This window comes from Pundamilia nyererei, unplaced genomic scaffold (assembly GCF_000239375.1).
Source record: "Pundamilia nyererei isolate P.nyererei 1_Seehausen unplaced genomic scaffold, PunNye1.0 scaffold00005, whole genome shotgun sequence".
Taxonomy (NCBI): domain Eukaryota; kingdom Metazoa; phylum Chordata; class Actinopteri; order Cichliformes; family Cichlidae; genus Pundamilia; species Pundamilia nyererei.
In genome coordinates, this window is record NW_005187406.1 from 1,609,236 (window position 1) to 1,623,962 (window position 14,727).

Here is a 14,727-nt window from a genome sequence, read left to right on the forward strand (position 1 = left end):
GGACTAAATGACTTTTTTGTTTCTTTTTTTTAGACAACACAAGCTTTATAACAAGGAGCTGTATGCAGACTTCATTGCTGCCCAGATCAAGACACTGTCATTCCTGGCCTACATCATTCGAATCTACCAGGTACTTCTTATTGATGGTTAATGACACTGCAAAACAGTGTCATTTGATCCTGCTGAGTGAAGTAACATAAATGTAATTTCAGATGCATCTTTGTATGTGTCATGATGTTGTGAATCATTTGCACGTGTTTGAATTTTGTTTCTGCACATAGCTGTTGTGATTGGCAGGAAAAGGTGTACTGTTTTCTGTTTAGTAATTGGAAGACAATGGAAAAACAGAGCTAAAACTGAGTTACACTTGCTTTAGTTTCTTGAACCAAAATAATAATAATAATAAATAATAATAGCACAAATAGCTTCTCTGAATTTACCACCTGCTTTATTCACTGTGTGTAAACATTCTGAAACAACTTGTACTGATTTCAAAAACACTGACAGAAATTAGAACCCACTTACAGGAATTATATTTGTGTGTGTGTGTGTGTGTGTGTGTGTGTGTGTCCGCATTGCAAAGAAAGCTTGAAAAAGATTTTCTTTGTATTATTACTGCCTTCTTTTTTTGTTTTGTTTTTGTTTGTTTTTTTGGTGTGTGACTGCCCTCAGAATAATCCATTTTAAAATAATCCTAATCATTAATCATACTGTATGTGTTTGTCTACCATATTAGGACTTGGTAGCAAAGTACTCTCAACAGATGGTAAAGGGTATGCTGCAGTTGCTGACCAATTGCCCCTCTGAGACCGCTCATCTCCGCAAAGAACTGCTCATTGCAGCCAAGCACATCCTCACAACTGACCTGCGTAGCCGTACGTATATAGACACATACACATTCTGTGTAATCCATCCTAACAAAGAATGATTTGATGTCTCGAAAATATTTTTTACAGTCTTAAAGTCTTTTTTTCTTTTCTTTTTTTCTTTTTTTTGGCACTAGACATGTTTTGCCTTTTTCTAAAACGTTAATGCTAAGTGTTACTTAATGTGTTTGTTCTAGTCAAAAACACCAGCAGCCTGGATCCTTTCCAAAGCATACTTGAGCTTACACATTTCACTCTTTCCAAAATAAAATTTTTATTAGCTGTCAAAATGTAGCTATAGAACCTCATTTTGAATTGGTGACTGAGAGGTTAAAAGTGAGACTGTAGATGAAATGGAATGAAAGCACAACCATCCATCAGTGAAGCCTTGACATAGCACGACACATTTTGGATGATTTTCTGCATTTTACTGCAAGTTACTTCTTCTGCTGCAGGTCAAACCACTTTTACTGATTTTGGCTTATTTTCTGTGACAGATTTACCAACGCTGTTAGGTGTTTGCTGTTAACCTCCTGCTGACAAAGCAGTGTCAGGCACAGTGCTAAATTTATAATATTAAATAAACCAAATGGCATGTAGTTTTTTTTTCGTGTATTAATCACAAATAAAAGCATTTCCAGTAACACCCTCTTAATATATTCTTTTACTGCTTTTATTTAATTCTGTCACCCATCAGCTGCTGTTTCAGGTGCAACTATCAGCTCTGAATTCACAATATCTACTTCATTGTGTTTCAGAGTTTATCCCATGTATGGACAAACTTTTTGATGAGTCCATCCTCATCGGTTCTGGCTACACTGCTCGGGAGACGCTTAGGTAAGTTCTTTGTATGTGTAGTCACGATCATTCGAACTCCTCTGTGTCAGAACAGCCTCTTTCTCATGGATGATTTCTCAGCCAGGTGCATGTTAAGTGTCCTAGCATATTAATCAGGTAGTTCTCAGTACTGCAAAATTCTCAAGGAAGCTGACTGAAAACACTGCAGCACAGAAGGCACTGTCAAGTTGTCATGTACAACCTCGTCTCCAGAGTGCAGGCTGCTAGCACATCCTCCTTTAGTTGGATTGAAAAACCTCCTTGACCCGCCTCAGTTGCCAAACTAGCTCACCTCATCAACAAAATGCCTGTCATTTCACATTAGTAATACATAGGAAGCACGGCAGCTGGATGAGATCTGGCAGGATTATCATTGTCACTCATTAGCTTGTCTTCTCTCTCCCTTTCTCTCTTCATCCCAAAGCTACTTTCCATATCCTTTTGTTCTTTCAGCCTCTTTGATTGCTTTTCTCTGCCTTTTAGAAAATACGGCTTCCTCACTAAGCCAGTCTGTTCAGTTTGTACCACTATTTAGTAATGAAATATGATTATGATTCACCTCCAAATGTCACAGTTACATATCTGTCTTATTTTCTAGACCCTTGGCCTACAGCACACTAGCAGACCTGGTGCATCATGTGCGCCAGAACTTGACCCTGACAGATTTATCTCTAGCTGTGCAGCTCTTCGCTAAAAACATTGATGACGAGTCACTTCCCAGTAACATTCAGACCATGTCCTGCAAGCTGCTGCTCAACCTGGTGGATTGTATCCGCTCAAAATCAGAGCAGGAGAACGGAAATGGGCGAGACATCCTGATGAGGATGCTGGAGGTGGGTTGCACAAGGCTCAATTGAAAAGTCTTATTTATTTCAATAGACATATGGCTAGATAAATATTGAAAATTTTCCCTCTTTCCTTATCTTTATCAACAGGTGTTTGTACTTAAATTTCACACCATTGCACGGTACCAGCTTGTGTCCATCTTCAAGAAATGCAAACCTCAGTCAGAGATGGGTGTTGTTGATCCAGGGGCGATACCTGCGGTGCCAGCCACACCCACTCCATCCACCACCCCTGCCATTCCACCACCTGCTCCTCCAACTCCTGTTACTGTGACACCGCAACCACCTGCAACGCCCTTCGACCGAGGTGGTGAAAAGGAAGACAAGCAGACCTTTCAGGTGTCGGATTGCCGCAGTTTGGTCAAGACCTTAGTGTGTGGAGTGAAGACAATTACTTGGGGTATCACCTCTTGCAAGGCACCTGGAGGTGAGTGGGGACACACAAGTGGCACTTATTGCAAACCTATTGATATCTAATAAAATCCCACATGCTCGACTATTCTTGCCTGATTAAAAAGCATCTAGAAAAATGTATAAATGCACATGTAACAATAATTTCATAAGGAAATTCAAGATTTTATCATCTCAAAATGTGTGATTCCCCCCCTCCCTCCTCCCTCCCTTAACAGAGGCTCAATTCATTCCTAACAAGCAGCTCCAGCCTAAGGAGACTCAGATCTACATTAAGCTGGTCAAATATGCCATGCAGGCCTTGGACATCTACCAGGTACAACCTAATAAAAACTGACTGTACTGCAGGGGTGATGGTGTCTCATAACAGACAATCATGGAGTAGTGGTATAATTCATGTGTATCATGACCAGGTGCAGGTGGCAAATAATCAGCAGACATACATCAGGGTGGCTAACTGCCAGACTGTACGCATGAAGGAGGAGAAGGAAGTTTTGGAGCACTTTGCTGGGGTCTTCACCATGATGAACCCTCTTACATTTAAAGAGATTTTTCAGACCACCGTTCCCTACATGGTGGAGAGGATCTCGAAGAACTACGCACTGCAGGTATGTCTTGTCTCACCTATCAAGAGAAAATAACATGGGATAAGGTCTTTGGTCTTGATTAATCACTTGCTCAAATTCCATTTCTTGTTCTCTTTTGTTTTCTAGATCGTGGCAAATTCGTTCCTGGCCAACATCTCAACGTCTGCTCTGTTTGCCACGATCCTAGTAGAGTATCTTCTTGAAAGACTGCCAGAGATGGGCTCCAATGTTGAGCTGTCAAACCTCTACCTCAAGCTCTTTAAACTTGTTTTTGGCTCAGTATCACTGTTTGCTGCTGAGAATGAGCAGATGCTCAAGGTAAATGGATATTTCTTTTAGTTTTTTGGGGGGGCATAGTGGCAGACTATTTCACTTATTTCACTGTACCATTGCCATGTTTTACTGATAAGACTTTACCTTTTCATCAGCCGCACCTCCACAAGATAGTAAACAGCTCCATGGAACTGGCTCAATCAGCTAAGGAGCCCTACAACTACTTCCTGCTTCTCCGTGCTCTCTTCCGTTCCATTGGTGGAGGCAGCCACGACCTTCTGTACCAAGAGTTTCTACCCCTTCTGCCTAACCTGCTACAAGGTAAAAACCGCACACAGCATTACTCTGAATTACAGACAACTCATGTATGAAATATTGTAAGCACCTATTTCCATTTCTATTAGGATTGAACATGCTGCAGAGTGGCCTTCACAAGCAGCACATGAAGGACCTGTTTGTGGAGCTCTGTCTGACAGTGCCAGTGCGTCTGAGCTCCTTGTTGCCATATTTACCCATGCTAATGGATCCACTGGTATCTGCACTCAACGGCTCTCAGACTTTGGTCAGCCAAGGCCTTCGTACCCTGGAGCTGTGTGTGGACAACCTACAACCTGACTTCCTTTACGATCACATCCAACCTGTCAGGGCTGAACTCATGCAGGTAGGGCGTTGTTTTTGTGATAATGATTACAGTTTTTTCTCTTCTCATAGAAGAGAATGAAAATGTTTTATTGATTATATACAAGGATAACTCAAAAGCTTCCATATAGCCACGTTCCCCCTCAATGTACCCGGTGTGTTTTTTCTTAAACTTATAGTTTATTCCCTTCCTACTCTTTGCTCCAGGCTTTGTGGCGTACTCTCCGTAATCCAGCAGAAAGCATCTCCCATGTAGCGTATCGGGTGTTGGGAAAGTTTGGAGGCAGCAACAGGAAGATGCTCAAGGAGTCTCAGAGACTACATTATGTAGTGACTGAGGTCCAGGGGCCCAGCATCAAGGCTGAATTCACTGACTGCAAAGCATCCATACAGCTACCCATGGAGAAGGTAAAATATGATCAGGTCTTTTTGTGCCCTTTTCTTTTCTTTGTAGATATTTCTAAAGAGCAGAAAACATTAACCCCAATAACTGTAATGTGAAGAAAATGCATAGATTTTGCGTTAAAATATGTCATATTTTTATGTGCGTAATTACCCCGGCACAGGTCGATTTTGAGCCAGGAAAAGGCCTTATGCTATCCTCAGTGTTGTTTAGCTTTTTGCCAGAGAGAAAAGATTTGGGAGTATTTCACTTTATAGCACTTTCTTATACCAGTTGGACTCTTTCTTCCCCTTTTTTCCTTTTTTGATTTACTTTTAGAAGGAAAGAATTAAACGTAAAAGAGTTTGATATTCCTCATTATTGTTCTCCACTGGGAGCAATATGTCTTTGTCACAGTTTTGTGTGTGTGAAAGAGAAAGTGAGTGAGGAGATGTGTGTGTCCTCCAGGTAATTAAATTCATCTCTTGTTTCTCCTCCTCATCCCCAGTCAGTAATCATCAATCTAGTGTGGGCCACCATGACGGCATTATTTACTCTCACTAATGGCTGCTCCTTCTTTTTGGCTATCAGTCTGCGTGTTTGCCATCATCATCATGGGCGCAGGCAGCCGACAGAAACCCACACAGACTGTCACATGCTGCACAGCCACATGTTATGGCTAAAGGCATAAATCTCTGGCAGGCTTGAGATGCAGCCATGCGGTTTGCTGCCACATTAGGGAAGGGCAACTGAAGGTGCTGTTATATAGACTGAGATAATAATAAAAAAATACAAGTATGCATAACTTGGTGTGGTACAACAGGTAGAAATGGCACATTGTAACTGAATTTAATATATTTGTATTTTCTAGCTTTTATTTGTCTTCTTTAGCTCTTGTCCAACTGTCTTTTACCATATCAGCTGAGAAATCTTCTCTAACACATCTTACTTTTAAATGTTATATCTAATTACTAAAGGATTTGTTAGAGGCCCAGTCCTGACTAACACATCTGGTTATAGTAATCCACTGACAGGTCGACAGTTCGGTTTTGCTTGTGCCTTCATTTCCTCTCATGCTCTCTCAGTTGTTGTATTCCTCCTCATGTTCTCTTCCCTGTTCTGAGTGGCATTAATTAGTTCATTTTCTCCCTTTAAGTGCCTGGCTGCCGTGGCTTGACAGCCCATAATGTAGAAATGATAATGACCTTTGCTCAACCAGATGGTGCTCTGTGTTACTTCTCCCAATTAATCACATATGTAGCATATGCAATTTAATTCCCATTTTAATAATTTTAAGGATATTGGAATTGTGAGTCGGAGAAATCTGCAGTTTCTGAATGAAAATGTTGAAGATTTTGAAGTAACATTTGCTGCATGTCCTCTAAGGCGATTGAGACAGCCCTAGATTGCCTGAAGAGTGCCAACACTGAGCCATACTACAGACGACAGGCCTGGGAGGTCATTAAGTGTTTCCTGGTGGCCATGACAAGTCTGGATGACAACAAGCACTCGCTCTACCAGCTTCTGTCTCATCCCAAGTGAGTAAACATTCTTGCTTTGATTTGACTGGAGCATACACTTTAATATTGTTGCCACATGGCACCTGGGTACCATTCCTGATGTAATAAATTATTTGCTCTATTATAGATGTGTTGGAGTTTATACCAAAGAAAAATCATTGACACTACCTAAGGAAGTGTTTACATTCACTTAGTTTTATCTAGAATAAATGAGTTGACAAACGGTGCTGTATCTGCTACACTGGTTTTCCACTTAAGTGATAAAATTACACTTTCGAGTACATACACAGCCAGACTCTGATTAATCACCTACCTTTTTCTACCTTCACTTGGCACAAGTTGACCTTGCCATCTACTTCACCTTTCCTGTCTGCCCTCTCCCACTCACATGAGGTTTTTATGTACATTACCTCCACCGCCTCCAACTGTCTTGCTACCTGCTGACATGTCCCACTTTCTCTTTCCTCCTTGATGTCTTCACCCCACACTGCTTCATCAATTCCCTCTCAAGGGCAGGCATTGCTAATTACACATTTGCAGACACACCCTCTGGCAGGCTCTGCTGCAAGGCGGAAACCCATATATGAACAGACAAACAGGAAAGAAGGTTGTTGTCGGGTGGGTTAGTCACATTACCATCATTGATCCCCGGGCAGGGGCTAATTGACTTTCCCCTGTCTGTTTATTCTACACCATGCCCCTTACACTCTCCTGTCATTATGCACTAACACACATATGCCCACAAATACGTCTTTGTGCACATGGGGGTAATGAAGTGTGTCAGTTACGATCACGGGGGCTGTGCCATCGCCTCTTCAGTCGTCTCGATTTGCATTGTCTTTTCTCTCACTTGAAAGATTTTCTCTCTTTTTCTCCCCCTCCCTTCATCATCATTCAAGCATCTCTCTTTGCCTCAGTGTTTGTTCAATCTAAGTATAGAAGAATGGGAGACCCCCCTCCCCCACTGCAATTCATGAAATGCCAAATTGGAAGAACGAAGCAGTGATACTGTGGCATGCCCCAGAATGAGTGAAGGGCAATTGATCTGACATTCTGTAGACCATGCCCGCTGCCATTTTCTCACCCCTCTTCCCTCCCACAGCATCATACGCTCCTTCTCCCTTGTTCTCCAAAGAGCAGTTTTTTTAAATGGCAATAATAAAATGAGACGATCCATCAGGTCTGCCCCTGGCATGTGGCATTATAAAACACAAGCTCAAGCATGGAGAAAGCAGCCGCTCAATCACATCATGGCTCAGTTGCCTTCAGCTGCATTAAATAACAAAAATACCAACAGGGACAAAAAGAATTCAGAAGGAACAGAAAGGAGACAGAAAATTTAAGAACAGGCAATAGATATTGATATATACATTTAAATGTTGTGTGAATGCATATTACATTGCTTTTGGGCTTTTTGAAAAAATTTGCATGCCACTGCCACAATATGTCATCCTTTTTAATCTGTAGACATCCCATTCATTGTTTGGTTTTCTCCTTCATTAGCTTTACTGAGAAGTGGATCCCCAGTGTCATCATTTCTCACCGCTATAAGGCACAAGACACACCTGCCCGCCGAACTTTTGAACAGGCCCTGACTGGAGCATTCATGTCTGCTGTGATAAAAGACCTGAGGCCCAGTGCGCTGCCCTTCGTAGCCAGCCTGATTCGCCATTATACTATGGTTGCTGTGGCTCAGCAGTGTGGTAAGGGACTGGTAATCTTTGTACTATAGATCTAATAGTAGATAATATAGATCTAATATTTAACAGTGTTCACTTTTGCCCTGTGATCAACATTTTATTCTCAGCTGTTCAAATAAATTAGTTCATTTCCGGTTTCCTGTGATACATATGCTTGTAATTGACGTTTAAAATCTACACATACTTTATCGTAAAGTTGTAGCATTCTTATGTTTGACATGAAACATGATCCTCTCCTCTTGTCCTACTCTTTCAACCCAGGCCCTTTCCTGCTGCCGTGCTACCAGCTGGGCAGCCAGCCAAGCACAGCTATGTTCCACAGCGAGGAGAATGGCTCACAGGGCATGGATCCACTTGTTCTGATTGACGCCATAGCTATCTGCATGGCCTACGAGGAGAAGGAGCTGTGTAAGATCGGGGAAGTAGCCCTGGCCGTAATCTTTGACGTGGCCAGCATCATCCTTGGGTCTAAGGAGAGGGTACGTTACTAAGAGGAGGGCATTATATGGTTCACTTATTTAGCAGTCTAACAAAAGCATGAATTGTTTTTCTGCAAATTTGTGGTAAACTAACCCAGCTAAGACTTCATTCTGTCATCCTCGTAAAAATGAATACTCTGCCAAATTGATTACTCTCATTTTCATATTGAAATTTGAACTCTATATCCAACTAGCCTCTGATCAAATTCAATTCATTTTTTAGCATCTTGCAATAATGACTCTGTGTTACGTGTATAGTTTTTAAATGGGAATCGCCCTTAATTACCCTGGCTTCTACATCCCCAGGCATGCCAGCTGCCCCTCTTCTCCTACATAGTGGAGCGTCTGTGTGCCTGCTGCTATGAACAAGCTTGGTATGCCAAGCTTGGTGGTGTTGTGTCAATCAAGTTCCTTATGGAGAGACTGCCTCTGATTTGGGTGCTACAAAACCAGCTCACCTTTCTCAAAGCACTGCTGTTTGTCATGATGGACCTTACAGGAGAGGTGAGAGCAATTGATTACAACTTGTTATGCATTTATTTTATTTATTAAATAACTGTGGTTGCAAAGCTTTACCTGGTTGTGCTTTTTTGTAAGCCCTGTATACTGTATAACTTGTCATGTCTTTTTTCTTCCTGTTCAGGCATTTGTATTTATTAAGTTACTGATTTTTCTTTTTTCCCTTGTTTTTTTTTTTTTTATTTTTAATTTTTTTATTTTTTATTTTTATCCACAGGTGTCAAATGGAGCAGTAGCCATGGCGAAGACCACCCTGGAGCAGTTGCTGGTGCGCTGTGCCACTCCACTGAAAGATGAAGAAAAGACAGAGGAGTTGCTAGCTGCACAGGACAAGTCTTTTCACATGGTCACCCATGACTTGGTCCGAGAGGTCACCTCCCCCAACTCGACTGTTAGAAAGCAGGCAATGCACTCCCTGCAGGTGCTAGCCCAGGTCACTGGCAAGAGTGTTACTGTGATCATGGAACCACACAAAGAGGTAAAAGTCTTAACAGTTTTCTCTAAACCTTAAATTCGGATTAATACTTTGCTGCTGTTGCTTCTAAAATGCAATGCATTCATGAATAGAACGACCTCCAATAAAAAGCTGCGGTATTACTTTCTGTCAGCAGCAGGTGTACACATGGCCAATTTTTTATCTCTATCTAAAGATGAGTGTTGAAATATAAATGTAATGACAACACAAGGGCCTTTTTCATGGGTTTGTCTTTTCTTTAGGTTTTGCAAGATATGGTTCCTCCCAAGAAACACCTGCTGCGTCACCAGCCTGCCAATGCCCAAATCGGCCTGATGGAGGGTAACACTTTCTGCACTACTCTGCAGCCCCGCCTCTTTACAATGGACCTTAATGTCATGGAACACAAGGTCTTCTACACAGAGGTGAGTCATTAGCATAGAGCATTTTGACTTTCTTAATTGTGAACTGCACAGTAATGCAACTGTTAGGACTTTAACCTTGAAAGAAACAATATTGTGGGTTCAAACTTGCTGCTTGGCTTTGGCTCATCTGTTTTAAGTATTTATCCTTTTACACGGTGCATATAAGCTTGATCTAATTTAATGGATCACTGACCTGTTCACCTCTGCTCTTTATGTCATATTTATGCTTTTTCCACTATCCAGCTGTTGAACCTATGTGAGGCAGAGGATGCTGCTTTGATGAAGCTGCCCTGTTACAAGAGCCTTCCCTCTTTGGTTCCCCTCCGTATAGCAGCCCTCAGTAAGTAGGCCTCATTCTGCATTGTTTGTTAGTGTACCAGGGATGGTTACTCTTCTTTTGTGTTTGTGTGCATGTGTGAGTGTGCGTGTCAGATTTAAACCTTCTTAAAATCCCTGTCTAAATCAGTACTGTAGACCACATCTTAAGACTATTATTATAGCCTATTCATGCAAGTGTAGAGTGTCATTAATATTCTTTATCCTCATTAGATGCCCTGGCAGCCTGTAACTACTTGCCACAGTCCAGAGAGAAGATCATTGCTGCCTTGTTCAAAGCCCTCAACTCCACCAACAATGAGCTACAGGAGGCGGGTGAGGGATGCATGAGGAAGGTCAGTGTTACATCATTTCATGTTAATTTTTTCACCTCAATTAAATTTCCTTTTTTGTAGTAGTTTTAGATATAAAAAAATGCTTTTCTAAGAGATGAATAACTTTTTATGTTCTCAATATTGCTGTTAGAAATCATGATGCCAGGTTCATGTTGTTAATTTACAGTATCACAACGTGGTGCAAATTTTCAGCAAGGCTAAATGTCTCCTACTTTTAGTTGTGTTTTTCTGCTTGTGAGACCGTCTTTATTTAACTTCTTCTATTTAGAGCTCTTTATCCTGGCGACTGCTTTGTTTTTGAATTGTTTGGAATTAATTTCAAGACTTTATCGATTTATCGATTACTGAGAAAGCTTGTATCTGTGTTACAGCACCTAATTTAACTGCAGTTCCCTTGGAGCCACAACAGAGCTTAGACTTGACGCCGTAACCTTTTAAAATATGCATTAATCTGTTTGGTTAAACTATGAGGTGATCTACCCACGAACTGATAATTAAATGTAGTCACAATCGTTTATTTGATTTCAGAGTCAGGTTTTCTGCACCTTTGAAATGGCCTTCTACCGTGTCACTTTTTCCTCTTTCACCTCTTTATTTTTCTGTTTGTATATTATCTTGTTTTCCATTCTTCTCATTTCTTGCTTTATACATAGTTTTTTTTTATTTGTAAGGTCTTTGTTAATTCTCTCCTCATATCATTTCCGCACCCACTTCCATCTTTATATGGACCTCCGTCAGCTTTATCACACTGTCCCTGAACCAGCTCTGGATACTTCATTAAAGTATCCATGCCATCTTAGCCTCTATCTATTTACTCCACGCTCTTTGTCCCCTCTCCTATCAATTTATGTGTCCTTATTATTTTATTTATTTATTTTTTCTGCCACTATCACTCCTTTTCACTATCCTGTGATTATTTTTTTTTTCCTTGCCATTTTCTGTTCCCTCCCTTCTTTCATCTCTGCCCTGCTAGCACTAATGAGCGTTGCCATGGCCAGATCGATACAGGATGGAGTGTTTGTTCTCAACGCTGAGAGGAAAATGAATGTGGCTGCCATGCATCATTCCCTCCCGTGTGTGTGAGGGTGTGTGGGTGTGCGTCATCAGTGTTTGGTTGGCATGTGTGCTCGTTTACAGCTCAACATGCTGTCATTTGAGTGGCCTTATTACTTTAATGGAGACACAAGGGGTAGTGACCAGTTCACGGGGCTAGAAAACCTGAAAAGTCTCATGATTAGGGGGAAGAATATAGAGGTGAAATTAAAATCACTGTGTCCAAAACTTTAGTAAACATCACCACACAAATCTGAATAATATTTGAGTGTTGTATACGTGTTATATTATTAATCAAGGCAAACAAACCACTCGTCACTTTGTCTTGTTGCTGAACATTTCTACTTTGTCCATTCTCCTCTTGTAGTTTTTGGAAGGTGCCACGATTGAGGTTGATCAGATCCACACTCACATGCGCCCATTACTGATGATGCTGGGTGACTACCGCAGCCTGACTCTCAATGTGGTGAACCGCCTGACCTCTGTCACACGACTTTTCCCCAACTCCTTCAATGACAAATTCTGTGACCAGATGATGGTGAGAAACTTAAGTCGAATTCTGTGTTAAAACTGGCAGGTTAATACTAAGGCATCAGCTTTTATTTATTCAAAGACTAGTTTTTGATTTTATTTTAGTTAACTAAAAATTTTTGGCACTTAGTTTTTAGTTTAGTTTTAGTCAGCTATCAAAACCTTACTTAAACACAGGCATCTTATTTCTTTTTCTTTCTCAGCAACACCTGCGGAAGTGGATGGAGGTAGTTGTAATAACACACAAAGGAGGCCAGCGGAGCGATGGCAGCGTAAGTAAACTCATTTCAGATCTGCCCACGTGTAAAACTGCAAAAATACCACAGATGGGAATCTTTGTACAGTCTTGACATGTATTTGTCTTCTTTTCTTTTGTATGTCTTATTTTAAAATCCTGCTTCAGTGTAGTACAAAAGCATTCACGGCCACTAGGACCATGTTGATACGGTCGTCTGCTGGCGCCATATTTGTTCAGGTCATCTGTTATGTCCAAAGCAAATACCATTACCAATAGGGAATGAGAAATTGCCCCTTGTTTTCAGAAAGCCTTAGTCACATGCAGTGCCCCTTCTCTGTGTGGCCTCCTCCCAGATGAGTTGTGAGTGTCCATATTACAATCAATGATTAATTAGGCACCAGGCAGGCTGTGGTTGGCCTCGTACTCTGTCTCCTCATTATCTCCCCGCAGATAACCTTGTAAAAGGCAGCGAGAAGAGGTGACAGAAAGATTGGCCAAAACACCTGCATTTTTTTCTTTGCTCCCTACTCTGTGTGACTTCATCCTAACCCATCTGAAAGTGTTCTGTTTTAATTAGATGCAAATTGGCCTTTTGTCTTTCATGCCCTCCAAATTTTGGTCTTTGTGCCCGTTGACAGCAGACCTGGAAGTGAAAGCAGAACCAGGGTCAGGGAGTCAATTATGATAAAGGAAAAAGAAAAGTGTGGGAGGAGGAATAGAGCAGGGACGAAGAGGATGGTGTGAAGATGTGTGGGTTTTGACGGGGTGTAGTAACGAGGAAGAGTTTTTGTGACAGATAAAAAACAAAACTTACCACAGTGCATGCATGAAATATGATTATTTCTTTTCGCCCTCACTCTCTAGACTTTGTTTCAGTTACTTAAGTATTTATTCCATTGATTCTGTGTTACCCAACTAAAATTTAAAAATATATATATATACACAGTATATTAAAGTTATCTTGGAATTTAAAAATGATGGCCTTGTCCATGTGTATCAGGCAACATATATAAGTATGTCGTCGATAAGCCAAAAAAATCATTCGATCAGTATGTTAGCTGACCTCTATTTCCAATGTGACCCTTGCCTTTTTATTCACCGGAGGCTAAGAAAAGTTTTTCCTGCGGTCACTTGTAAAGGTTGCGATAATCTGCCCCTCCATTATCATCCCATCTTATCAGCTCACCTTCCATATTGAACAAAGACAGACAACAGATAGCCTCACATAAAAAGCACACATGCTGTTCTGCTGACTCTGATCATTGTCTCCCATTCTGGCACAGCCTGCGTTGGAAGGTGTTGAGGTGAGATGCGACCCGGTGTTGCGCCCTCTGTTGGTAACTCTTTGTCAGTGATTGAAATTTGGTCTGATCCAGTGTCGTGCTGGTGAATTGAGCCAATGTCATGGTAGTGGTGGAGTTGCCCTGTATTTATGTGTCCATGTGTCTGTTGTCATCTCGAGAATTGTTACCATCATCTCAGCTTCACTCTAACTCTAATTTTGAGTGTCTAGAAATGTTGAATTCTGCTCTTTTATTCCCTTCTGGCATCTTGGAAGCGCAAAAGTCATAGGATTTATAAAATAACCATGTTGCTCCTTTTATTTGTTTTTACTCTGTCTAATCCAAAAGCTGGTGTGTGTGGTACTCTGCACCTTTCCTGTGGGAAGTTAACACCCTATTAATTACGAATTGCACTTTCAGTCATTTGACTGAGGTTCATCCTCGTCTTTCCACAGTGGCTGTCGATCAAGACTGTCTGTCAGGAATGATGTTTGTGTGCAGCTCATCTGTCCAAGAATTTCATCCACTCCTTTGTTCCCTTTGTTGTATGTCTTTGAATCTTCCTGTAGGAGATGAAGATCTGTTCAGCCATCATTAACCTTTTCCACCTGATCCCAGCGGCACCGCAGACTCTAGTCAAACCTCTACTAGAGGTGGTCATGAAGACTGAGAGGGCCATGCTCATAGAGGTAGGAAACCAATTGCATTATGTAGATGGAGTTGTAGGTAATGTCTAACAGTGGTGTAAAACTGCATCGGGCAGGCAGTGAAAGCAGTTGGATGATTAGCAAATAGATCGCTCCCAAACAGTTCAAAAAGAGGGCGGTTTTAGTTGTTTCTTCCATTAACAAAGTATCTATCATTAAGGATTTAGACATAATAATAATAATAATAATAATAATAATAATGGATTGGATTTATACAGCGCTTTTCAAGGCACCCAAAGCACTTTACAATGCCACTATTCATTCACTCTCACATTCACACACTGGTGGAGGCAAGCTACGGTTGTAG

The 14,727-nt window shown here is 41.2% G+C and overlaps 1 protein-coding gene across 2 annotated transcripts in view; it reads left to right on the plus strand.

Moving 5' to 3' along the window:
* Nucleotides 1-14,727, plus strand: part of trrap (transformation/transcription domain-associated protein) — an 81,717-nt gene that overhangs the window by 6,962 nt on the left and 60,028 nt on the right. Inside the window, exons 11-33 of one of the 2 annotated variants that reach the window (XM_005721708.1) lie at nucleotides 34-130; nucleotides 737-875; nucleotides 1,625-1,703; nucleotides 2,302-2,536; nucleotides 2,639-2,975; nucleotides 3,178-3,275; nucleotides 3,373-3,567; nucleotides 3,673-3,864; nucleotides 3,975-4,140; nucleotides 4,224-4,480; nucleotides 4,666-4,866; nucleotides 6,227-6,378; nucleotides 7,864-8,063; nucleotides 8,322-8,539; nucleotides 8,846-9,043; nucleotides 9,276-9,536; nucleotides 9,776-9,937; nucleotides 10,181-10,277; nucleotides 10,487-10,608; nucleotides 12,029-12,199; nucleotides 12,396-12,464; nucleotides 13,714-13,734; nucleotides 14,283-14,402. In XM_005721708.1, coding sequence (XP_005721765.1) covers nucleotides 34-130; nucleotides 737-875; nucleotides 1,625-1,703; nucleotides 2,302-2,536; nucleotides 2,639-2,975; nucleotides 3,178-3,275; nucleotides 3,373-3,567; nucleotides 3,673-3,864; nucleotides 3,975-4,140; nucleotides 4,224-4,480; nucleotides 4,666-4,866; nucleotides 6,227-6,378; nucleotides 7,864-8,063; nucleotides 8,322-8,539; nucleotides 8,846-9,043; nucleotides 9,276-9,536; nucleotides 9,776-9,937; nucleotides 10,181-10,277; nucleotides 10,487-10,608; nucleotides 12,029-12,199; nucleotides 12,396-12,464; nucleotides 13,714-13,734; nucleotides 14,283-14,402 — 3,787 coding nt within the window. The remainder of the gene's footprint in view (nucleotides 1-33; nucleotides 131-736; nucleotides 876-1,624; nucleotides 1,704-2,301; nucleotides 2,537-2,638; nucleotides 2,976-3,177; nucleotides 3,276-3,372; nucleotides 3,568-3,672; nucleotides 3,865-3,974; nucleotides 4,141-4,223; nucleotides 4,481-4,665; nucleotides 4,867-6,226; nucleotides 6,379-7,863; nucleotides 8,064-8,321; nucleotides 8,540-8,845; nucleotides 9,044-9,275; nucleotides 9,537-9,775; nucleotides 9,938-10,180; nucleotides 10,278-10,486; nucleotides 10,609-12,028; nucleotides 12,200-12,395; nucleotides 12,465-13,713; nucleotides 13,735-14,282; nucleotides 14,403-14,727) is intronic. The other variant, XM_005721709.1, reaches the window with a different exon arrangement.